General features: G+C 42.0%; 1 protein-coding gene across 1 annotated transcript; it reads right to left on the minus strand.

Moving 5' to 3' along the window:
• Positions 1-4,175: 4,175 nt before the first annotated feature.
• Positions 4,176-11,552, minus strand: btbd3b (BTB (POZ) domain containing 3b). Its single transcript, XM_061745635.1, has 4 exons — positions 10,587-11,552; positions 9,607-9,697; positions 6,923-7,041; positions 4,176-6,548 (listed from the first exon to the last, which is right to left on the minus strand). Exons 1-4 carry the CDS (start codon positions 10,895-10,897, stop codon positions 5,516-5,518), a joined length of 1,554 nt encoding a protein of 517 aa, XP_061601619.1. The 5' UTR covers positions 10,898-11,552; the 3' UTR covers positions 4,176-5,515.
• Between the last annotated feature and the right edge of the window lie 13,074 nt (positions 11,553-24,626).

The raw sequence follows: 24,626 nt of genomic DNA on the forward strand, positions 1-24,626 counted from the left end.
ACCTGTGATTAATTGTTGGTCTGTTGATCACCTAGTTATTGGTTGTCAAGGGAATGACTACGTTAAATGAATGCTGTCTCAATCAATATAGTCATTGATGTGAGTCTCAGTTTCCCTTTCCCCCCTTACCTCTTGCATTGGTCTGCTTTACTTTTGATTGTAAAGCCAAGTAGGGGGACTCAGATATCCTCAAATCTCTAAGTATTTCAGGCAGTCTATTCTGACCTCCAGGAAACCTTGCCACAGGCTTTTCCAAAGCTTACTAAGCATTTCTTCTTTTTGCCCTTAGAATTCACCAGGATTAAAACGCAACCTGCTCTTTAAATACTTGCATATAGATACATGCTTTAGATATAGCCTGAGCAGTAGGGGGGGAAGATAATTGCCTTGAGCTTTTTTGGATTAAAAACATATTTTTGAATTACTTTCTTTGATGACTTCTAAAAGCCTGCAGCTGTGCTTCCCCCCTCTCATTGACCATTATTAATTAATTGACATTCTGCGAGGTGGAAATTATCAAGATGTTGAGTTGTAGATATGTGATTGCCTGCAGCGAAATGGGTTATGCTATTGTTGCACAACTGAATATGGTTACATTTCACGGTTTTCTGTATCTGTGATTGTCGTATTTATTTAATTGTGTCGATTAAATAGACGTTTATGTCCACCAGCATTCATCACTTTAATATGCCCTGTAGTCATTGAAAGACATGTTATACCTCTTTAATGTCTTTGGACCCTTTCATCGCTGTATCTCCTCTTGAAAAAAGTCCACCTTAGAGATCACTTAGAATGTTGATCAGTAATCCACAGCCCCCCCCCAATCACGTGGGGCTCAATGTTGTCATCCTCAAATTGCGGCAGAGCTGTAATTAAAACCTCAGTGAGACATTCTTGGGGAACACGTGTCCGGTCAGAGTCGACGGAAAATAAGTCATTTTTTGTTGTTTTCTTCCTTGATAAACCACATCTTTTGTTGCAAAGCTTATCAGTGTGAAATTCAGATTTCAGTCATGTTTGTGCATAACGATGAATTCTTATGTCTTATACCGCGATGAACAGATTTAAGCTGAAAGCCCATTTAAATACCAAATTTAAGTCTTAGAGAGTGTTACTTATGTCAGTCAGTAACCCTGTTGTAAACTGGGAGAGATTCTGACCTTTTCTTTTTCTCTTTTTGAAAAGAAGCCAGAGGCTTTTGAGGAATCAGTAGCACAGAAACCGGAGTTTGGACAGTGGTACCTCTCAGCTACGTTCTCTTATGTGTTTTATGAAGTTTATGCCCCCAAAAAATCTTGAAAACAATGTGTTTAGGGTACTTGATTTGAGGTTTTCGAAACGGTGTGCATAGCCTTTGCCTGTCCTGCTTGTCCTGTTACCTGCAAACCCTCACCTCCAACTAAACCTTATTACCAATTACATACTTTAAGATTGTGTATATAACCCTCCGTGAGATTTTAAAGTCCCAATTAAATGTTCCTCTTCGAAAGGTGGTCCTTCCTTTCCAAAAAATGTGTCTGAAAGATTTTGGGGAAAGGTTTTCACGCAGGCCGTCGCCATTGTTTAAGTGTAAACGAAGCAGATTGATTGTTCAAGTTAGCAACAGTAACTAAGGAGGCTGCAACTTACCGATAGGGCAATTGCTAATTGAATTCTTGCTATTGATTCAGTTGTCGTTCTTGGAAATGTGCTACATGAGATGCAGAGTTGCTCCTATTACACATCTGAGAGCAAGGGCCTCTCGGTATCCGTCCTGCTGACTGAGCTGGCTGTGATATACTGTATACCAGCAAAATGAGAAATTGTTGGGCTTGAATAAATATGAAGGCCAAATTTATGAATGTAAACAATCATTTTTTATTGGAGCATCTCAAGACAATTGTGCTTGATAATAATGTTCATGTGTGCGACTACGTACATGTTCATGCATGACAATAGTTCGCACACATATTTAGAGGAGGGAAGGGGAGACAAGTCTGCGATATTTCGGTTGCAAATGACAGGTCATGTATTCTTTTAGGAACATGAATAATTATTTTTCCTTGTTCCTTTCAGTTGTTGCAGACTGAGGCTTCAATCCCTGAATGACCAGTTGAGTGAGATTCATGCCATTTGATGTTGAGAAACAAATGAAAGATTAATAACTTGTATTCAACGAAGAGTGAAAACCATTTTCAGTGGAGATACAGAGTTCCAGAAGAAAACCTCATTGGGTCTCACGATGAGAATGGCATGGATCTGACTGAATGGGAGTGAAAAGGGTGACTGTGTGAACTGTGTGGAATTTGGCCATTCTAGATATGCACCTTTTCACATTTTCAAATGATTTTAACCAAGGCTCTTTAGCAATTCAAGTGACTTGATTGATTTAGTTTTCAAACTGATTTTTTTTTTTTAAACATACATTATCCAAAATAAATATAATTTCTCTCATGACTTCCTCATGAATATGGGTGCTTAGCCCACAACTTGACAGCATGGTCTTCGAACACAGAATAGTTTAAAATCCTAATTTAATCACTGTAGCTCTTAAATGTAGCATAGAGGTTCATGCTTAAGCCTGTGAACCTTTGGATCAGAGTTCCAGTTCATTTTCATAGATTTTAGAGAAATTCCCAGTGAATAAATGAACTAATCAGTCCTTATTTTCAGTCCTTTTAATTTTCTACATCTCCATGTTGATCAAATAATTGGCTTTGCACGTCTATGTGTACATTTAAATGTACCAAAATCCATGGTGTTTATCGGAGAAATATACGGAGTTAGAGCTTACATTTCTGTCATGGGATGATCTCTGTTTGTGAATGTTTTCATCAGATCACTATTTCTCTTGTCACCCCCATCAGCCAGGCAATTGTGTCATTCCACTCACCTGTGCTACCCCGCCCAACTCCACACCTGGTTTTCTTTGTCATCAGTCCTCCTTCATATACCAGCCCAGTTCCACATGTCCTCTGCCAGATTGTTTAGTTTGTTTTCCTAGCTCTCCAGCATTTCCCAGCTTACGGATTCTGCCTGCCTGGTATGAGCCTGTTTTCGGATCTTGCCTGCCCCCTTTGATTTGTCTGCCTATTCTGCCTGTCTGCCCGGTTTTGACCTCTGCCTGTTTTTTGGACCAGATTAAAACCTTCTTGGACTTTGCTAATCTGCTTGTTGTCGTGTCTTGGGTTGCCTGCATTTTCAGCCGTTACAATGTCTTTAACATCAGTGGACTGTGACTTTTAAACAAAAACCTACAGATGTGTTGCCATCTCACAATATGTATACAGCAATCTGGATACATACAACATACTTACTCAAAATGTTCCTGTTAGACTGGGTTGTTTGATATTTCAATTTGGATAAGAAGAGAAGACAGAAAAAGAACGTAAGTGTGTTTGTCGAGGGCCATCCTGCCTTAGGCAGCTGATACACTGTCTTCCCTCGCCGCCTTTCGTGCGGTTAATGATCTTGCTCACAACATTAACGCTACATTCATGAAAAATCATTTTAAAACAAGTTAGTGGGATTCTCCCCATCCCGCAACACTGAATTCAATTTCTTGAGTGGTTTTTGCTTATCGGCAGTTTCAAACTTCTTGCTAGCATTATTGAGCGCTGTCCTAATCAAATACTTGTTATAAGCTCCCCAGAGGAAGTAGGTGTGGGAATCTACAGTACTGTATATACCACTTGTAAAAGATGTTCATCTTGTTCAAGCGTTTTCGTTACACCACCCTGTCAGAGTATTTAAAAAAGAAATTGGAGAAAACTTAATTTTTTGGTTGGGGTTAAATCTATGATTGGTATTTTAAATTTTGTCTACAACACAAAGACCAACAGGAGCATTCGAACCTTTAGAGACTTGGTGTCGTCTTCAGATTTCATTTATTCTTTTTTTGTAAATCACCGCACTGTGGGTAAATTTAGCACTTTACGAATGACTCAAAGTCATATACTAGAGATTTCTCCATAAATTTATACCCGACACGGGGAGTTGTAAATGGGATGTAAAAAAGGGCTTCCACTTGACAGACAAAGAAAAAAGAAAACAAGTGTGAATGTGAATTGGGAATAGGGACCATCAATCAACAGACATTTTTGGTATTGAAAATCATCCGTCCCCATATCCTAAATTCTGATCTAGTATGTAGCCTTGTCACATTTTACACATGGGATACACGATCAATATGTACCAAATGTTTTGTTTTATTTGCATCATCAACAACCATACACATTCATTGGTCGTCCAGCACTGTAGCACATAAACCCTGGACATGAACACCAGTTTACCCATCCTTTGCCATCAGCAGATAAACCTCTTGTTTATCCCACATCAGAAAGAATATTAAGTAGCACAGTAATTTAAAAAAGAAAGAAAAACAAAACGTCCTCATTACAATGAGCTAGTGAATCAATATAAGAAACTTCTTCAGAAGCCAACATTAGTGTGACTGTTAAGAATCACAGTACGCTTTTCCAAAGACTGATACTGTTTGATCACATTAGGAAGGCGTACACCACATTTCAGGGTTGTTTTTTTTTTAACAAAGAGAAGCCGATATGATGAACAGCTGCTTCTAACACTGAATCATTATTCTTTTTCCTGTAAACAAAACAAAGTCACCAAAATAATTAGTAGCACATATGGGAACAGTCTCCCCACGTTGTTGTGAAGTGCAGTGGAAACATACAGAACAGATAACCAGGAAATCCCTCACTCTACCCAACATCTATTAGTGAATGATAATCATTTCAAGTCCTGGTTTTCACTGTAAACATAGTGACACTGTTTTAAATTATGCCTAACAGTTAAGATGGGTTCAGGTGCAGAGAGTCATGTTACGTAGATACAGGATTTATGTGACTCATCATATCTAGTGCTCCCTAATCTAAGAGCCTTCAAACCCTCACTAAGTGCCCTTTTACTACAAACGTCCCAGATTCACTTGTTACTGCTCAAATGCCAACATAACTCTTACCTACCACATTAGGACAAACCGTTTTTGACCTTACCATGACTTCAAGTTTTACGGCGGTTTTAACATCTCACACAGCCTTCTTTCACTTCCATGACAGTGCTGATAGTACAGACCGAGCCATGACATGACATGATCGTCACACAACGAAGCATGTGAAGTATTGCTGCTGTACATGTGCGCTCTACGCAAGTATAGAAATGATAAACAGATTGTAGCATATTTATTATATAAGAGATCTTTATGGCCACCTTGGGCATCATCTACATTTACAGAATTTACACATGCAAATGTGCTGCAAAGTTGCCACCCCACCCCCAAAATCTTTTAGAGCTTTAGGGTCAGGTCATTTGAACAGTTCAACATCCTGAAACATATATCAGGTCCTACTCAAATGGACCAATTTCTAAAATTCAAGTCACACAAGACCTTTCTCAAGGATCTAAGATCTAGTTGTGACAAAAAATATATATATAACAGCAAGTGGCACTATGCACAAGTGATACATTTCTCTTTTTTTTTTTTCAATAAAAGGACTGAAAAACAGCACGGCTGTTGTCAAGCATAGAAAATGAGTTCAGGAATCTGGCCTCCCTGCACACCAGTGCCATTGGTGCTGTCGGAGGAACACTGGAACTGAAATGTCACTTTACCACACTGTACCTCCGTCATTCCTTCTTGTCCGAAGTAGCTCAGCTCATTCCCATCAAGAATCACACTGGCAGTGTAGAAAGTGTCGGGCTCGATTTGGACTGGATACTCAAACCATACCGGGAAGGTGTTGCTGGATCCATCAGAGAAATATTTGCTGAGGTTTTGCCCCAGGAGTACGCCTTGACGCTTCAGCTCTATCTTGGCGCTGTATTCTGCTGAACCACAGCTAGATCCATAAAAGCCAAACCCAGCAATGAAAACTCTTTTATCAACAGCAAACTGTATGCTGTCACAGCGCCCCCGATAGCGCCACTGATTGCTTCGATAGGCACAGGACTGGAATCTGTGGCAGCGCTGCGGCGTCAGACCCTTCCTAGGCTGACTGACAAACAGCAGCTCAGGCTTCTTGGCTGCTGTGTACCACAGGAAGATGTCGTTGGTCTCGTTAAGTGTCAACACGCCAGACTGGGCTGCTCCATTGGCAAAATCATCCAGAGCCATTGTAGGGATACGTATCAGGTACATGGCCTTGCCCAAAACCTTGCGCTTATTGTCAGTCGACGAGGTGAGCTCCTGCCTCTGGCACTCTGCTTCCGCCCAGTTTAGTGCAGCCTCAAACACCACTATCTCTTTAGTGTTGAGTGTCTCTCGCTGTAGGATGCTCTCGAGAGTCTGGGCATCAATGTCGCAGAAGCCATCCGAACGTAGCGCCAATTCAGCCTGGGCATCAATCACCTCCCAGCAGCGCTGTGTCAGCTCTGGCTCCTCGAACAGGCAGCTCTGGGACAGTAACACGCACGCATTTTTTGCGCTCAGACTGGTTTCAAGGAAGTTGACACAGGCACGTGCCAGGTGCGGGACAATGTACTTCTTGGCAGCGTAGAGAGTGGCCAACACAGTGTCGGCAGTCAGGTCAATTTCATCGCAGTAAATGTACCTGTGGATGGAAAGATATAACATAAAACACCTTTCTGCAACATTTTGAAACATTTTCTTATATTTATTATGATGGGAACTATAAAACTGGTCTATAAAATAGTATTATAGTTTAACACTTCTTTAATTTACTGTGTCTGAAGAATGATGCAAACAAAATAAAAAAAAATACAAAAGAATATTGATAAATTCAACTTGGAATGCAAAAAATAAACAAATACAGATGATCAAAAACACAGATTGGCTGAACAAGATGCGCCATATTAGTAGTCTATTTTCCCCAACAAGATCAGAACTTAAATATCATGCATGTATGTAAGTTGATTTAGTTTTGTCCGAAAAAGTTCAGGATGTTGAAGAATTGAGAATCCTTACTTAAGCATCGCCAGAAACGCCGCTGGTTCCACATCTGGGATGTGAATTTCATCATTGTTTTCGGCAAGTTCACCATAAAACATGGCGTGGAACACTGAACTGCCCACAGCCAACACGTACTATTGAAAGAAGAAGACAAAAAAACAAGGTAACAGCAGGAAATTAAAATATAATTTCAATGAAATCCACATGAGAAACGTCTGGAAGTATTATTACAGCTCAGCAGAATTTCATGCAGAAATATTCATATCCCTACTTTCTCTTGTTATGTAGGATTGTTGATCTTTTTACATCTAAACATACTTAAGTAATGTAAACATAGTCTGAAAACAGAGAGCATTTGGGTCAGTGGGCTGGGGAGAGCATAAAAGATAGTAATCCGAAGATGTCAGAGATGTCTGTTTTCCTTCAACATTTTAATACCAAATTTTTATTTTTTCAAAATGCTGTATGCTTTGAGAAGTTTATCTATCCATTAGCTTTGGACGACATTGGACCTTCCTCCAAGATAACGACCTGAAGTATACAGCCAAAGTGGTCATGTAATGGTTAATGGAGAACAGTAGCAGCATTTGAGGCTGAAGGTCAGAGTGGTGGCAATTATTATTTCCGTTGTTAAAGATATTAATCTGAAATACCAGCTGGTTTGTTTCAGGACCCATCTGAAAGACACTCTTTCAAAAAATACTTTGGAGGTGATGGCATGAAGCATCTGTGAAAGAGCAAACGTTAAGTAGTCCGCTGAACCAAGTGGAACCACACGGAAGCAGTCTGTGTGCAGTCGCCAGCGTTGATTGTTGTGAAACCTAAAACCTAAAACCAGCTGTGGCTACAGGTTTAGGACTACAACTGGTCCAAATATTTGGGATTCAGACACAAACTGATCCTTTGGAGCCTGGACAGCATGGGTTTTCTTTTTATTTTGATCCCATGACTGCAAAAGGTGTCCAACTGCTGCAAAAAAACCTGTACATGGTAGCAGATGGATTTGATTGCTGCTGCAGTCACAGGGGTCGGATATCTTACCGTGAAATGGTTTAAAAATGTGCATTTAATAAATTCTAGTAAACCTATACCCCTGTCTTGTATACATATGCAAAGCTCTTAATGACGATTGAATAAGGTTTCAGTTGTTTTGTTGAGATATTTCACCTGCTTTCATACTTCAGTATTTATCCAATTACTTTCCCCCCTGAGAACTGTGAGGCTGATTTCTGGCGACTGAACAGAGTGCAGCAAAAGTTCAGTTTACTGTAATTAATGATTTAGATTATGATGAAATTAAATGCAACATACAGCCATTTATATTTTTTAATAATAAGCACCTTATATTCCTTCAAATAAGCTCTCTCTATAAGGCTGCGAATCCTGTTTATCTACCCAGGTTTTAGGTTTGTGTGTGTGTGCATGCACTCGGGTGCAAAAAGCGAGTACGTGTAGGTGGATGTGTGGGTGCTGTGAATTTTCTCAAAAAAAGTCTATAAATTGCCAGGAAACCAAGTGAAAATAAGGCATAGAAATAAGGTCATTGCTGTTGTCAGTGTTGTCGCCTTTATGGTGAAATGAGATCAGCTGAAAGAGGAATATTTTTCTATGTAGATTTAGTGTCACAAAAAAAGTGTAAAAAATATGCATAATACAGCAAGATTCACAAAACATTATTCGCAGATACCTCTTTTCTTTATCATAAGAGAGGTAGAACTGAAAACATGAATTTAATCATGAAACATATGTAATTTCCTGACAACAGGACATGAAAAAGATTGCTGAGCTGAACATCATTAAAGTTAGGTCAAGTCAGCCTCTTCGTCTGATCATAATGGCTTTCTCTAAATGCACGCAGGACTCTGTAGCTAAAAGTCATTTATAATTCATATGGGTCCCATATAATGAACAAAAATAATAAAATGACATATGCTGAGCTGATCTGAGCTGCTGGGTATGTAAAGAACAACGGGTTAAATTTATGGCTGCAAAATCACTTACTGGAATTATGTTAATGTTTATTATAATGGTCAAATAGAGGACAAAATAAAGTGATTTTAGATGAGCCACGTGGTATAGACAAATGCAGCCCTTAATCATTCATGTGAACACCTTGAAAAAGTAATGAGTTCAGAGGGCGGGCAAGAGATAGAAGTCAGGATGACCTGCAGGTGCAGGAGCTAGAAACAAGAGGAATACAGGCTCAACTGGGACAATTATTAGTATTCATACTAGAAAAACTTAATCACTATCTGAAATTAAAAGGCATTTGCACAAAATACTTCCAAAGGTTTTTTGTATAGTCCATGAACAGACCTTATCATCTGTCTTATTATTAGTTCTGTTTGTTGGTTGTGTTGGATTAAAAGTTGGTTATTTGTGGATCAGCTTCTGAAAGCAGAGCGAACACAGACACAAAGGAGGTCTTCTGTGTAAGATAGCTGCTAAAGAGGATATCCCTTCCTCTTTTTCTCACTCTCTTTCAGCCTCATTTACATAAATAATAGAGGACTGTCTCAAAAAGACACATGGTGCGGAAGTGAGAGTGGCGCACAAAGGACTTCACTTCCATGACTGCAGGCGCTGAGCAGGATTATTTTATGCTTGTATGATATGAGCGACAATAGGCCCGGCTGATTGACTGCTTGTGTTTCATTTCCTGCCTGCTACGGTGATTTTACAGGTTGATAGACTCTTACTCTGTGTCCCGGCAGTCGCTGGGTTCTTCCGGGCTGACCCACAGCAAAGTGGACATCTGCCATCAGTTCATTGTTGAACATAACTGAATTTCTGAAGGAGAAAAGGGGGAGAAAGAGACAAGAAAATGAGTTTATCATTATTTCTTTTAGGAGTAATGCATGTAAAATTGTGTTTCTGTATTTTAAACAAATGACAAAACTGAAGATACACAGTTACTGGAGTCCTTAACGGATTCCTTTTTTTTTACGTTGTTTCTTTCTTAAACTAATCCTGATTTTTGTTTGTGCACACTTTCCGACAGACACTAAGAGGACTCCAGCCTTTTATGTTCCTTCTGTTATTTCTTTCTGCATATAGATTAATTAAACAATAAACTCAGTGGAAAATCCCTGCTGTGAAAGAATGGGACCAACAATAAAGCTGCGTTCATCTATTATTGAGTACTGGAACAAGTCACAGTGGTGGGTAAACATCTCCGTGACGTTCTGGAGAGACAACAAAGCCAGGTCAAAAAGCACACATTTGGCTTTTTTATGCTTTGTTTTTAACTGATAAGCCAAAGTAAATATTTAGCTTTTAGTACAGATCTGCTGCTGCCTGTTGTGCATATCAAACACACTCGCTGCCTGTCCGCTCTCTGTTGTGTCAGGAGCGACAAAGTCTGCAGGAGCAGGAGAGGCTGTAAACAGAAGCTCCCCAACAGATTGAGAGCAAGGTTAAGAGAACACCCACGCCCACGCCAATCCACAGACAAACACACGTCCAAATACATTCACTTATTCTTCAATATAAACAACTAATTACCTTCCAGAAGTGTTCTGTACTACATTTTGAAATGTATAGAAGGTTTTGCTAATTAAAACATGCCATTTAATCTGTTGTACTCAAGAGACATTTGGAAATTGCAACTCAAAATTAATTTTCTCTGACTTTAAAGCAAATGGAAACTGTTTCGTAGATGCTTTCTGGTCTGATTTACCTTTCTCTGATAGTTGAGTAGAGTCCTTGCCAGTTGCAGTTTTGTATGGTGTTGTTGTTGTTCAGGTTCTGCTGCTGGTACTGTTGCACTGTGGTGGTGGAGACCGGCTTCTTGGTGGGAAAAATGTCCGCTGCCATCTTCTTCTTCTTCTTGCTCCTCAGAGTGATTATCTCATAACAGACTGGGGGCAGCTTGGAGCTGCCACTGGCATTCCCTTTCTTGGAGCTTTTGCTTGATTTGCTCTTCACTGACTCAGGAAGCATCAAGAAGAAAGTCAAACATTTCATGTTCCGTCCCTTGGCATCGACCATGAGTGTGTTCAACTGCTGAGCAGTGGGACTGGAAGCAGAGAAGACATCCACCAGGAGCAGGCAGGTGCGATGGAGGACCTGGGGAGGAAGAGCTCAGCGGAGACCTGAGCTGCACTGAGCGGCACAGCAGTCACAGATCCTGTTAGAGGTCTAAACTACCAGGATATTTCTCTTCTCCCTGTCCCACTCCTCTAAAGCATCAGGCTCAAACTGATGATCTGAAGGCACTATTCCTGTGTTAAGTTTGATCTGCTGACGGAGAGGCTCTCGGGATTCCCATTCCTGCTTGTCCAGAGTGATGAGATCAGCTCTTCAGATCACTTCTTTTCTCCTCTGCTCTCTTGCCTCTCTCACTCACTGGCTCGCTGAGGTTGCTCTGACAGCTCCAGATTTAGTATAGCTGCAGTGGAGCTTAGGCAGCGGCGTTTATTTAGGTCCTTTCATTCTGCACTCTTACCCCCTCTCTGCTTTTCTTCCCCTCTCTGCTTCTTTTCATCTGTGAGTCTACCTTTTTCCTCCCTGACACTGACTCTTGTCTCCCTTTCTCTCCTCCATGGAGCAGAGTCATCTGCAGGATGTTGTAGCGGTGAAGGCTGCGCTGCTCCGCTCAGCCGCTCGTTCTGCTGACTACAGAGGTTGAATGGGAGAGCGCGGCGGAGATGGAGAGCCCCCACCTCCCCACCCCCTCTCAGCACAATTTAGAGCTCTCTCCAGAGCACAGCCAATGGCAGCATACAGCATTCACCATTGGCTAATTCAGCACATACTTGAATATGTAATAGGCTACATCTCTATTAAATTGGCATCCCACATAAGGATGATATATTCATACACAGTTTTTCTTTCTCTGCTTCCTTTATCTGAAGTAAGAGCATTCAATTTGTGCTCCAGTAAATACAGACCCTGTTATAATTCAAAAGGGCAATGTAAATTTTCTTCTTATTTGAGGCCAGAATTTGCGTAATTCATATGGCAGTTGTGTTCTTTTTTGAGTAAATATGTCATGTATTTATTCAGACAGATACATTTGCAGTTCATTATTCACTTGACCAGCTTGTTTAAAACAGCAAACAGTTTTATTAGATTCTTACAACCACTCAAATCCAAGTCCAGCAGGCAATTGCAGCATGATTAAAATGTGTTTGTTTTCCTGCATCTTGAAGTATGTCAATCCATAGAAGGTCTTTTATTTATGTATTTTAGAAAGTGTTGTATAATGTAATAGACATTTTCACAGTTTTTTCAAAAAGTCAAAAAGTCACAAAAAATTGGCTTTTTGTTTTCTTTTTTTATATAATATCTTCAGGAAAGTACACAGATCTATGAATGTAATGCACTCTTTATACAATGTATAATGCATATGGTTCCTTCACTCGTCTCGTCTAGCTGGGCCTGCACACAGCAGGGCTTCTATTCAAAGTCCCAGGTTGCTTTAACTATTTAGTGAGGGCGGTTTGAAGTATTACGAAATGCCAAACACCATTTTTGTGTTTTATTTTGTACTGTTTCTTCTTCTATTTTGCAAGATACGTTGTGTCAGTGCTATTTGTACTAGAGTGATTTAATGAATACCTTTGTCTGCACCATCTGACATGTGGGAAACTCGTTAGGGGCAGAATCTGAGGCTCAGTACCTTGCCCAAGGACACAACATGTAAACTAGTTAAGTTGCAGATGGAAACAGTGACCTTCCAATCAGAGGATGCCCATTCAACCTCATGAGCTGCAACCACTCAGAAATCCAGTATGCGTATGTATGAAACACAATATATTCATAATAGTGAAAACTAATCTGACAAATTGAGCAGGATAAGGAAAGTGCATTTAATGAAGAAAGTATTTTTTGAACCACTGTCACAATATAGATTTTTCCATAAACCCTAATTAACTGTTTCCCTGTTTGCTGCACTGAGGAGCATTAGCCCACTAATCCCCCTGATACACTGCACACTGTAGAACAGGGAAATTTGCTATGGCAACATGGAACCAACATTACAGGGCACCATATTCTGAAATTGCAGGCCACTAGAGACGTTACCCTGGTAACCACATCCACAAGTAACACTAGAACAAACATGTATTATGCAGACATAAAAACAATAATAAAAGAAAAAGTAGTATTTAGAATAGAAAAGTATTTATTTATTTATTTATTCATATATATATATATATATATATATATATATATATATATATGTGTATGTGTATAAATATTGAAAATGAAAGATAAATCAGACTTAACTGGTGACAAGATACATGTGTACAATCGACAGTCCTGTGATTTATCTCATCATGGCCTAACAGCTGTGTACAGCATTTGATAAAAAGGATGCCACTATGTATCACACTAAATAGCTTAATTGCATTTCCCTCTCTATTCATCAGCGGAAAATCCTTATCTTGTTATTCACACATTCAGAGCTAGGAGAGAGGGGAGGAAGTAATGAACATGTTGCCACAGCGTCAACATCACCTTTGTCTTACACTTTGTCATCACATAGTCTCCCATTTTCACAGAAAAGGAAAACATTAACATAACTGTAGTAGCACAGCAAATGTTGTGTTTTAACAAATGTCAGTAGTTGTGAGCTGCAATAATGGTCCTCGAAAAGTTTAACATAAAGAGACTGGCTTATGCATGCAGAAGATGTGTACCGATCAATTTGATATGGTCAGTTCTGAACATGTCCTAACTGCTGCTCGCAACAGTAATAAAGGATGAGCTGAAGCTGTTCTGTTATCCATCATCAATACCGGTACTATATCTATAACTGCTTCATGCTACTCAGGGTCACAGGGTCTGCCTTATCCTTGTCCACTGATCTTCGGCGGAAAGGCAAGGATAGGTTGCCAGTCCATCAGGGTAAATGATTTCACTTTATAATGCAAGCACATCATTTAAGGATACATCCATCTATTTTCTAAAGCCCGCCTCACCCTATTAAGGTCAAGGGAGGTCTGGATACTATCGTAGTTACCATCAGGGGAGAGACAGGGTGCACCCTGACCAGGTCCAGCCTAAATTTCTTTCATATTCCAAGGTTCTGTAGTACTGCAGGCTTGGTGCATAAACTTCAAAAGGTGAAGTTAAAAGGCAGCAGCGGTCCAGCTGTGCCTTTGTTGATTGCTTCTTGATGACAGTACTCAATGAAACACCTTTATCTTCAAAGTAGTCATACCAGGACACTTTCATCCTTTAAGAAGAAACTGCAGGTGGTGTGGAATGCACACAGGACAGAAAAAAAGTTGAGACAGCAGAAATAATCAGGCACTGCAGTCAAAATTTAGTAAATAAATATATAAAGTTGCTCTTTTTTTGTCTGCTGTCATGCACCCAGCACATGCTTTAAAAGTATTTGATATAAATGCAAAGTTTGTGACTCATCTTACTTCAGATTACTGGTACTTGAGGTTTGCTAAATTATTCAGTAATTATAAGGAAGCGTCACAGTGTTCACTGCATGCTCTTGGATTTCTTTTTAATTGCTATAAATTATATTATTGGTTTGTGCTCAAAACACTGCAAGACACCATTTTGTAATTCCAGGAAATAGAACTGGGCGGTAGATTTTTTTAATGTAAAAAAAAAAACGCCTGCTAATTAAAAGAGTTGTAATAAACTAATGGGGTTTGGAAGAAAGACTCAAGTAAATTTCCTGCAAAACATCCGGAACACTGAGGTCATTAATTATGTTGGGGATGTGCACGCTCGCCGAGCCGAGTTGGAGCACAGTGATGCAGCCCTACGTGATGACAGAACCCTTCTGCAGAGAGACACCTGCTGGGAGGCTTGGCTGAGCACAGCGGAGGAGAGATGGAGGCGGCGAAATGAACTGTGATGCAGGGCTGGCACACGAAGGCAGGGGCAGGATCCAGCAGCCTGTCCAATGATCACCCATCCCCCTCCCCAACCCTTCCCTTTCTGCTGCCACATTTAAAGCAGGCAAGGGCACCTGACAGGTGGACGGGGCGGAAGTGATGGCGTCTGCCCAGATATGGGATTTAGAACTCCTGAAAAAGAGAGCTGTTAGTCAGCAGGGTCTTGGAGGGAGCTGGCAGTCAGGCAAAGGGACTGTGTGTGTGTGTGTGTGTGTGTGTGTGTGTGTGTGTGTGTGTGTGTGTGTGTGTGTGTGTGTGTGTGTGTGTGTGTGTGTGTGTGTGTGTGTGTGTGTGTGTGTGTGTGTGTGTGTGTGTGTGTGTGTGTGTGTGTGTGTGTGTGTGTGTGTGGGTGTGCGACAGAGAGAAAGTAATTGCCCTTTTGGGTGTTAATCTCAGTAAGACTGAAACTTGTGGTTTATGCAAACTATTTTTACTATTTATTTATTTAGCCATATTTTCAAACTTTGCTGTTTCTCCATGTGTCCTTTCTAGTGAGTTTTTCTTTTTTTTCCTACATTTTGTCGGGATTCTCAGATTTAGCCTTTGTTTATCATAATTTGAACATCCTAACTTTGCACATTGTAATTTCATTTTAAAAAACCATCATCGTGTGTTATCAACTTAGTTTTTTAAAAGGGCCTTGTTCGACAAATAGTATAACACACTTTCACCGAGCAGAAAAGGCAACAGCAACACAGATGAGATGATAGCCTCTCCTCTGGGTTACAATCAATATGTCACAGTCAGAAGATATATGGGGGTAATTTCACTTTCCGGGAAAGTGCAGAAAAACCAAAGTGTAGGAGGGCTGCATGAGCCAGAGGCTTGTCTCGAACAACAACAGCGCTCATCTTAGCATAGGTGCATTCCAGTGTGCATATATCTGTCCATGCATCTGTCGATAAGTCTATCTATGCCCATCCGTCTTGCGGCTGCGCACGGGGGTCGTGTGCAGCTGCTGAGTGTGTGGACACACAGTAATGACAGTGTAGTGATGACCTTATAACCCAGGCCCACTGCATGGTCCAGGTCAACTCCCACACACGTTCCACTATTTTTCACTCTTCCCCCTCTCTGCTATTATGTAAAACTTAATAGCATAATTTTCACTATGATTAAATGTTTCCTATGTGGTATGAGGGGGACATTTCTCTCCCCAATGCTTAATTAGGGCCCGAGCACTTACAGTGCGAAGGCCCTATTGTATCTGTAGGATTTTTTTTTTTTCTCCTCGTTTTTATTCTTCTCGTTTTTATTTTTCCGACGAAATGAGGGCCTTTTTGCCCCCTTAAACGTTCCCCAAAAGTCACCAAATTTTGCACACAAGTCAGGCCTGGCAAAAAAAATGATATTTAATGGTTTGCATTAATGCACGTGGCAAAATGGCTCAACAGCGCCCCCTAGAAAACTTTGCGCCTCAAGCCCCACAATACGGTTTGACGTACATGTACGAACATCGGTACACACCTGTATCATGTCGCAACTTAAAGGAAAGTCTCCTGGTGCAATGGCCAAAACCGAACAGGAAATCGGCCATTTTGAATTAATCGTGTCATTTTGGCGCAATTTATGCAATTTCTTCGGCCGTTAATGCGGCCTGAACCATAACGTGCACCCAGGTGTGTTATACATCAAAATGTGCGTCTAGATCCTACGACGATGGGTCTTACTTTTCTAAGTCAAAAGCGTTACCCTGGCGACGATAGACGCAAAAAAGTGCGCCCCCCCTTCATCTGGTTGGTCCATATTTGATAGTTCCTACTTTCTGCCATAACTTTTTAATGGGTTGACATAGAGAGTCGTGGATGGTGTCATTTCTGATATGCTTGGCCATGAGTGCGAGGGCCCGTTCATCGCTGCTTGCAGCTTTAACTCTGTGTTGTAGTTCGCCGCTGCTCAAAATCTAGCGTTTTTGCTCGTGTTTTGGGCTATTGACTTTGCAAGTGGTTGTTTTTCTATTTTCATTTGTAGGTTACTATGATTACATCTGCAGCTGGGAAACCTTGACATGGCTTGAAGGAGGTCTATGCAGGTTGTGTCACAGGACTCCTTTGTAATGAAGGAAAAAAACAAACAAAAAAAAACATTTTCAAATGTCAGGAGAGTCAAGACTTTGAAACTTAACACTCCACCAGTTTTCTAACTATTTTCTTACCTGCTGTTTTGAACGGCATGGTGCAAAAAATGAGGCATGGCAGGTCTGTCAAGCTCAGGGTTCCTCTGTACAATGAAATTGGTTGTAAGGTGAAGTAAAAACAGCAATAAATTGTATCCTCACGCCTTTTGATTTGACCACCAGTTGACCAGTTTTTTTTTTTTCATATCAACAGACTTCTTGCTGAGCCAGAGGTTTCTCTACATTAACTCTCTTTCTTGAAATTGAGTTCTTTTTTTTTCCACTCATGGCATCAGTGGTCACACCTTTTTGGGAACGTTTTAGAAATGTTAAATATAGTACATATGTACATGTAGCATTTTCAAATTATCTTTGGATAAAAGATTATTGCAGTAACTACCGAATGTCTGAAGCACAGGCGTAAATATCGGTGGTGCACCGTGGCCCAGACGCCATCAAGGGCCCATGAAGGAGGGAGAAAAAAGAGAAAAGGTTTTGTGAATGGAATAGTCCAATCACCTTATTAAGGTGCATGATGACGTGATGACGTGAGGTGAGTTTTCAGAAAGAAAAAAATTAAACATTAAAGCTGCAAGCAGCGATGAACGGGCCCTCGCACTCACGGCCACCCCCCCCCATAAGCATATCAGAAATGACACCACCCACGACTCTCTATGTCAAACCATTCAAAAGTTATAGCAGAAAAAAGGAACAACCAATCAGAGGAAGGGGCGGGGCTAATTCAGGCCAATGAAGGTCAAGGACTCCATACAGAGTCTGATGACACCACCCACAACTTCCTATGTCAAACCATTCAAAAGTTATAGCAGAAAAAAGGAACAACCAATCAGAGGAAGGGGCGGGGCTAATTCAGGCCAATGAAGGTCAAGCACTCATTACAGAGTCCCATGACACCACCCACAACTTCCTATGTCAAACCATTCAAAAGTTATGGCAGAGAAAAGTATTCTAGGGGGCGCTGTTGAGCCGTTAGGCCACGCCCATTAATGCAAACCATTAAATATCAAATGTATCACCAGGCCTGGCTTGCATGCAAAATTTGGTGACTTTTGGAGAACTATCAAATATGGACCAATCAGATGAAGGGGACGCGCGCTTTTTCGCGTCTAGCGTCGCCACGGTAACACTTTTGAAAGAGAAAAGTAATGTGCGTCGTCGCAGGAAAGAGACGCACATCTTGATGTAAAAAAAACACAAAATTTGCTTACAAAAATTTCAGCATCCTGCCAGACTCGAACTCCCAACCACTGGCACCAAAGATCGCAATGATCTGGTTGAGCTATATCTCAGCTGATACCTCACATTGACTTACTGGCTTAGGTGAGACCAAGATAGCGATATAATGTCTGGAACTTTTTTTTCCTAATTTTTTAAATATTTGTAAGGTATAAATATTAGTAAAACACTACTATTTTATTATTACTTTTTCTGTAACCATTCTACCGCGGTTCTAACCGGGCTTAGCACGGGACTATTTCTAACGTCACCACATTACAACAGCTGATTGGTCGGGGGGCGGGGCCGTCATCACCCTACTCGCCACTGATTGGTCGGGGGGCGGGGCCGTCATCACCCTACTCGCCACTGATTGGTCGGGGGGCGGGGCCGGCAGACGTTTGAATCAGGAAGCGGGAGTCAAACCATTAAAAAGTTATAGCAGAAAAAAGGGACAACCAATCAGAAGAAGGGGCGGGGCTAATTAAGGCCAACGAAGCTTAAGGACTCATTACTGAGTCCCATGACACCACCCACAACTTCCTATGTCAAACCATTCAAAAGTTATGGCAGATAAAAGTATTCTAGGGGGCGCTGTTGAGCCGTTAGGCCACGCCCATTAATGCAAACCATGAAATATCAAATGTATCGCCAAGTCTGACTTGCATGCAAAATTTGATTACTTTTGGAGAACTATCAAATATGGACCAATCACATGAAGGGGGGGCGCGCCTTTTGGCGTCTAGCGTCGCCACGGTAACACTTTTGAAAGAGAAAAGTAATGCGTGTAGTCCCAGGATGGAGACGCACATTTTGATGTATAACACACCTGGGTGCACATTACGGTTCGGGCCGTATTAATTGCCGAAGGAATGGCATAAATTGCGCCAAAATTACACAATTAATTCAAAATGGCCGACTTCCTGTTCGGTTTCGGCCATGGCTCCAAGAGACTTTTCTTGAAGTTGTGCCATGATACAGGTGTGTAGCGATTTTCGTGCATGTACGTCAAACCGTATCGTGGGGCTTGAGGCACAAAGTTTTCCGGGGGGCGCTGTTGAGCCATTTTGCCACGCCCATTAATGTAAACCATAAAATATCAAATTTACCGCCAGGCCTGGCTTGCATGCCAAATTTGGTGCCTTTTGGGGAACTATCAAATATGGACCAATCAGATGAAGGGGGGGTGCGCTTGTTGGCGTCTAGCGTCGCCACGGTAACACTTTTGAAAGAGAAAAGTAATGCGTGTAGTCGCAGGATGGAGACGCACATTTTGATGTATAACACATCTGGGTTCACGATACGGTTCGGGCCGTATTAATTCTCGAAGGAATGGCATATATTGCTCCAAAATTACGCGATTAATTCAGAATGTTCAAAATGGCCGACTTCCTGTTCGGTTTCGGCCATGGCGCCAAGAGACTTTTCTTTAAGTTGCGACATGATACAGGTGTGTACCGATTTTCGTTCATGTACGTCAAAGCGTATTATGGGGCTTGAGGCGCAAAGTTTTTTCGGTCTGAACCAATCAGATGAAGGGTGGGCGCGCTTTTTGTCGTCTAGCGTCGCCACGGTAACGCTTTTGAAAGAGAAAAGTAATGCGTGGTGTCGGAGGATGGAGACGCACATTTTGATGTATAACACACCTGGGTGCACGTTACGGTTCGGGCCGTATTAACTGCCGAAGGAATGGCATAAATTTCGCCAAAATGACACGACTAATTCAAAATGGCCGACATCCTGTTCGGTTTCGGGCATGACGCCAAGAGACTTTTCTTTAAGTTACGTCATGATACAGGCGTGTACCGATTTTCGTGCATGTACGTCAAACCGTATCGTGGGGCTTGAGGCACAAAGTTTTCAAGGGGGCGCTGTTGAGCCATTTTGCCACGCCCATTAATGCAAACCATTAAATATCAAATTTTTCGCCAGGCCTGGCTTGGGTGCAAAATTTGGTGACTTTTTGGGCACGTTTAGGGGGGCAAAAAGGCCCTCCTTTCGTCAGAAAAATAATAAGAATAATAATAATAATAATAATTAAAGCTGCAAGCAGCGATGAACGGGCCCTCGCACTCACGGCCACCGCCCCCCATAAGCATATCAGAAATGACACCACCCACGACTTCCTATGTCAAACCATTCAAAAGTTATAGCAGAAAAAAGGGACAACCAATCACAAGAAGGGGCGGGGCTAATTCAGGCCAATGAAGGTCAAGGACTCCATACAGAGTCTGATGACACCACCCACGACTCTCCATGTCAAACCATTCAAAAGTTATAGCAGGAAATAGGGACAACCAATCAAAAGAAGGGGCGGGGCTAATTTTCACCAATTATGGTCAAGGACTCAATACCGAGTCCCATGACACCACCCATGACTTTTTATGTCAAACCATTCAAAAGTTATGGCAGAGAAAAGTTTTCCGGGGGGTGCTGTTGAGCCATTTTGCCACGCCCATTAATGCAAACCATGAAATATCAAATTTATCACCAGGCCTGGCTTGCATGCAAAATTTGGTGACTTTTGGAGAACTATCAAATATGGACCAATCAGATTAAGGGGGCACGCTTTTTGGCGTCTAGCATTGCCAACGGTAACACTTTTGAAAGAGAAAAGTAATGCGCGTAGTCGCAAGATGGAGATGCACATTTTGAGGTATAAGTCACCTGGATGCACGTTACGGTTCGGGCCGTATTAATTGCCGAAGGAATGGCATTAATTGCGCCAAAATTACACAATTAATTCAAAATGGCCGACTTCCTGTTCAATTTCGGCCATGGCGCCAAGAGACTTTTCTTTAAGTTGCGACATGATACAGGTGTGTACCGATTTTCGTTCATGTACGTCAAACCGTATTATGGGGCTTGAGGCTCAAAGTTTCTTCCCTCTGAACCAATCAGATGAAGGGTGGGCGCACTTTTTGGTGTCTAGCGTTGCCGCGGTAACGCTTTTAAATGAGAAAAGTAATGTGCGTCGTTGCAGGACAGGGACGCACATATTGATGTAGAAAAAAAAAAATTGCTGACAAAAGAGTCTGGATACTGCGGGAACCGAACTCTGATCTCTGACTCCAAAGACGGGAACACTCTGGCTGAGCTAAGACTCAGCTTCTCATTTCTAATTGACCTACTGGCTTAGGAGAGACCAACATATCGATATTTAGTAATGTGAGTCTGGAGCTGTTTTTTCTAATTTTTTTAAATATTTGTAAGTTATAAATATTAGTAAAACCCTACTATTTTAATTATTACTTTTTCTGTAACCATTCTGCCAAGGTTGTAACCGGGCTGAGCTGGGAATATTTCTGACGTCACCACATTACAGGGAGCTGATTGGTCGGGGGGCGGGGCCGTCATCACCCTACTCGCCACTGATTGGTCGGGGGGCGGGGCCGTCATCACCCTACTCGCCACTGATTGGTCGGGGGGCGGGGCCGGCAGACGTTTGAATCAGGAAGCGGGAGTCAAACCATTAAAAAGTTATAAGAGAAAAAAGGGACAACCAATCAGAAGAAGGGGCGGGGCTAATTAAGGTCAACGAAGCTTAAGGACTCATTACTGAGTCCCATGACACCACCCACAACTTCCTATGTCAAACCATTCAAAAGTTACGGCAGATAAAAGTATTCTAGGGGGCGCTGTTGAGCCGTTAGGCCACGCCCATTAATGCAAACCATTAAATATCAAATGTATCACCAGGCCTGGCTTGCATGCAAAATTTGGTGACTTTTGGAGAACTATCAAATATGGACCAATCAGATGAAGGGGACGAGCGCTTTTTCACGTCTAGCGTCGCCACGGTAACACTTTTGAAAGAGAAAAGTAATGTGCGTCGTCGCAGGAAAGAGACGCACATCTTAATGTAAAAAAACACAAAATTTGCTTACAAAAATTTCAGCATCCTGCCAGGCTCGAACTCCCAACCACCGGCACCAAAGATCGCAATGATCTGGTTGAGCTATATCTCAGCTGATATCTCACATTGACTTACTGGCTTAGGAGAGACCAAGATAGCGATATAATGTCTGGAACCTTTTTTTCCTAATTTTTTAAATATTTGTAAGGTATAAATATTAGTAAAACACTACTATTTTATTATTACTTTTTCTGTAACCATTAACCGCGGTTCTAACCGGGCTGAGCACGGGACTATTTCTAACGTCACCACATTACAACAGCTGATTGGTCGGGGGGCGGGGCCGTCATCACCCTACTCGCCACTGATTGGTCGGGGGGCGGGGCCGTCATCACCCTACTCGCCACTGATTGGTCGGGGGGCGGGGCCGGCAGACGTTTGAATCAGGAAGCGGGAGTCAAACCATTAAAAAGTTATAAGAGAAAAAAGGGACAACCAATCAGAAGAAGGGGCGGGGCTAATTAAGGTCAACGAAGCTTAAGGACTCATTACTGAGTCCCATGACACCACCCACAACTTCCTATGTCAAACCATTCAAAAGTTACGGCAGATAAAAGTATTCTAGGGGGCGCTGTTGAGCCGTTAGGCCACGCCCATTAATGCAAACCATGACATATCAAATGTATCGCCAAGTCTGACTTACATGCAAAATTTGATTACTTTTGGAGAACTATCAAATATGGACCAATCACATGAAGGGGGGGCGCGCCTTTTGGCGTCTAGCGTCGCCACGGTAACACTTTTGAAAGAGAAAAGTAATGCGTGTAGTCGCACGATGGAGACGCACATTTTGATGTATAACACACCTGGGTGCACATTACGGTTCGGGCCGTATTAATTGCCGAAGGAATGGCAAAAATTGCGCCAAAATTACACGATTAATTCAAAATGGCCGACTTCCTGTTCGGTTTCGGCCATGGCTCCAAGAGACTTTTCTTGAAGTTGTGCCATGATACAGGTGTGTAGCGATTTCCGTGCATGTACGTCAAACCGTATCGTGGGGCTTGAGGCACAAAGTTTTCCGGGGGGCGCTGTTGAGCCATTTTGCCACGCCCATTAATTTAAACCATAAAATATCAAATTTACCGCCAGGCCTGGCTTGCATGCCAAATTTGGTGCCTTTTGGGGAACTATCAAATATGGACCAATCAGATGAAGGGGGGGTGCGCTTGTTGGCGTCTAGCGTCGCCACGGTAACACTTTTGAAAGAGAAAAGTAATGCGTGTAGTCGCAGGATGGAGACGCACATTTTGATGTATAACACATCTGGGTGCACGATACGGTTCGGGCCGTATTAATTCTCGAAGGAATGGCATATATTGCTCCAAAATTACGCGATTAATTCAGAATGTTCAAAATGGCCGACTTCCTGTTCGGCTTCGGCCATGGCGCCAAGAGACTTTTCTTTAAGTTGCCACATGATACAGGTGTGTACCGATTTTCGTTCATGTACGTCAAACCGTATTATGGGGCTTGAGGCGCAAAGTTTTTTCGGTCTGAACCAATCAGATGAAGGGTGGGCGCGCTTTTTGTCCTCTAGCGTCGCCACGGTAACGCTTTTGAAAGAGAAAAGTAATGCGTGGTGTCGGAGGATGGAGACGCACATTTTGATGTATAACACACTTGGGGGCACGTTACGGTTCGGGCCGTATTAACTGCCGAAGGAAGGGCATAAATTGCGCCAAAATTACACAATTAATTCAAAATGGCCGACTTCCTGTTCGGTTTCGGGCATGGCTCCAAGAGACTTTTCTTGAAGGTGTGCCATGATACAGGTGTGTAGCGATTTTCGTGCATGTACGTCAAACCGTATCGTGGGGCTTGAGGCACAAAGTTTTCAAGGGGGCGCTGTTGAGCCATTTTGCCACGCCCATTAATGCAAACCATTAAATATCAAATTTTTCGCCAGGCCTGCCTTGCATGCAAAATTTGGTGACTTTTTGGGCACGTTTAGGGGGGCAAAAAGGCCCTCCTTTCGTCAGAAAAATAATAATAATAATAATTAAAGCTGCAAGCAGCGATGAACGGGCCCTCGCACTCACGGCCGCCGCCCCCCATAAGCATATCAGAAATGACACCACCCACGACTTCCTATGTCAAACCATTCAAAAGTTATAGCAGAAAAAAGGGACAACCAATCACAAGAAGGGGCGGGGCTAATTCAGGCCAATGAAGGTCAAGGACTCCATACAGAGTCTGATGACACCACCCACGACTCTCCATGTCAAACCATTCAAAAGTTATAGCAGGAAATAGGGACAACCAATCAAAAGAAGGGGCGGGGCTAATTTTCACCAATTATGGTCAAGGACTCAATACCGAGTCCCATGACACCACCCATGACTCTTTATGTCAAACCATTCAAAAGTTATGGCAGAGAAAAGTTTTCCGGGGGGTGCTGTTGAGCCGTTAGGCCACGCCCATTAATGCAAACCATGAAATATCAAATTTATCACCAGGCCTGGCTTGCATGCAAAATTTGGTGACTTTTGGAGAACTATCAAATATGGACCAATCAGATTAAGGGGGCACGCTTTTTGGCGTCTAGCATCGCCACGGTAACACTTTTGAAAGAGAAAAGTA

This window comes from Cololabis saira, chromosome 17, assembly GCF_033807715.1.
Source record: "Cololabis saira isolate AMF1-May2022 chromosome 17, fColSai1.1, whole genome shotgun sequence".
NCBI lineage: Eukaryota > Metazoa > Chordata > Actinopteri > Beloniformes > Belonidae > Cololabis > Cololabis saira.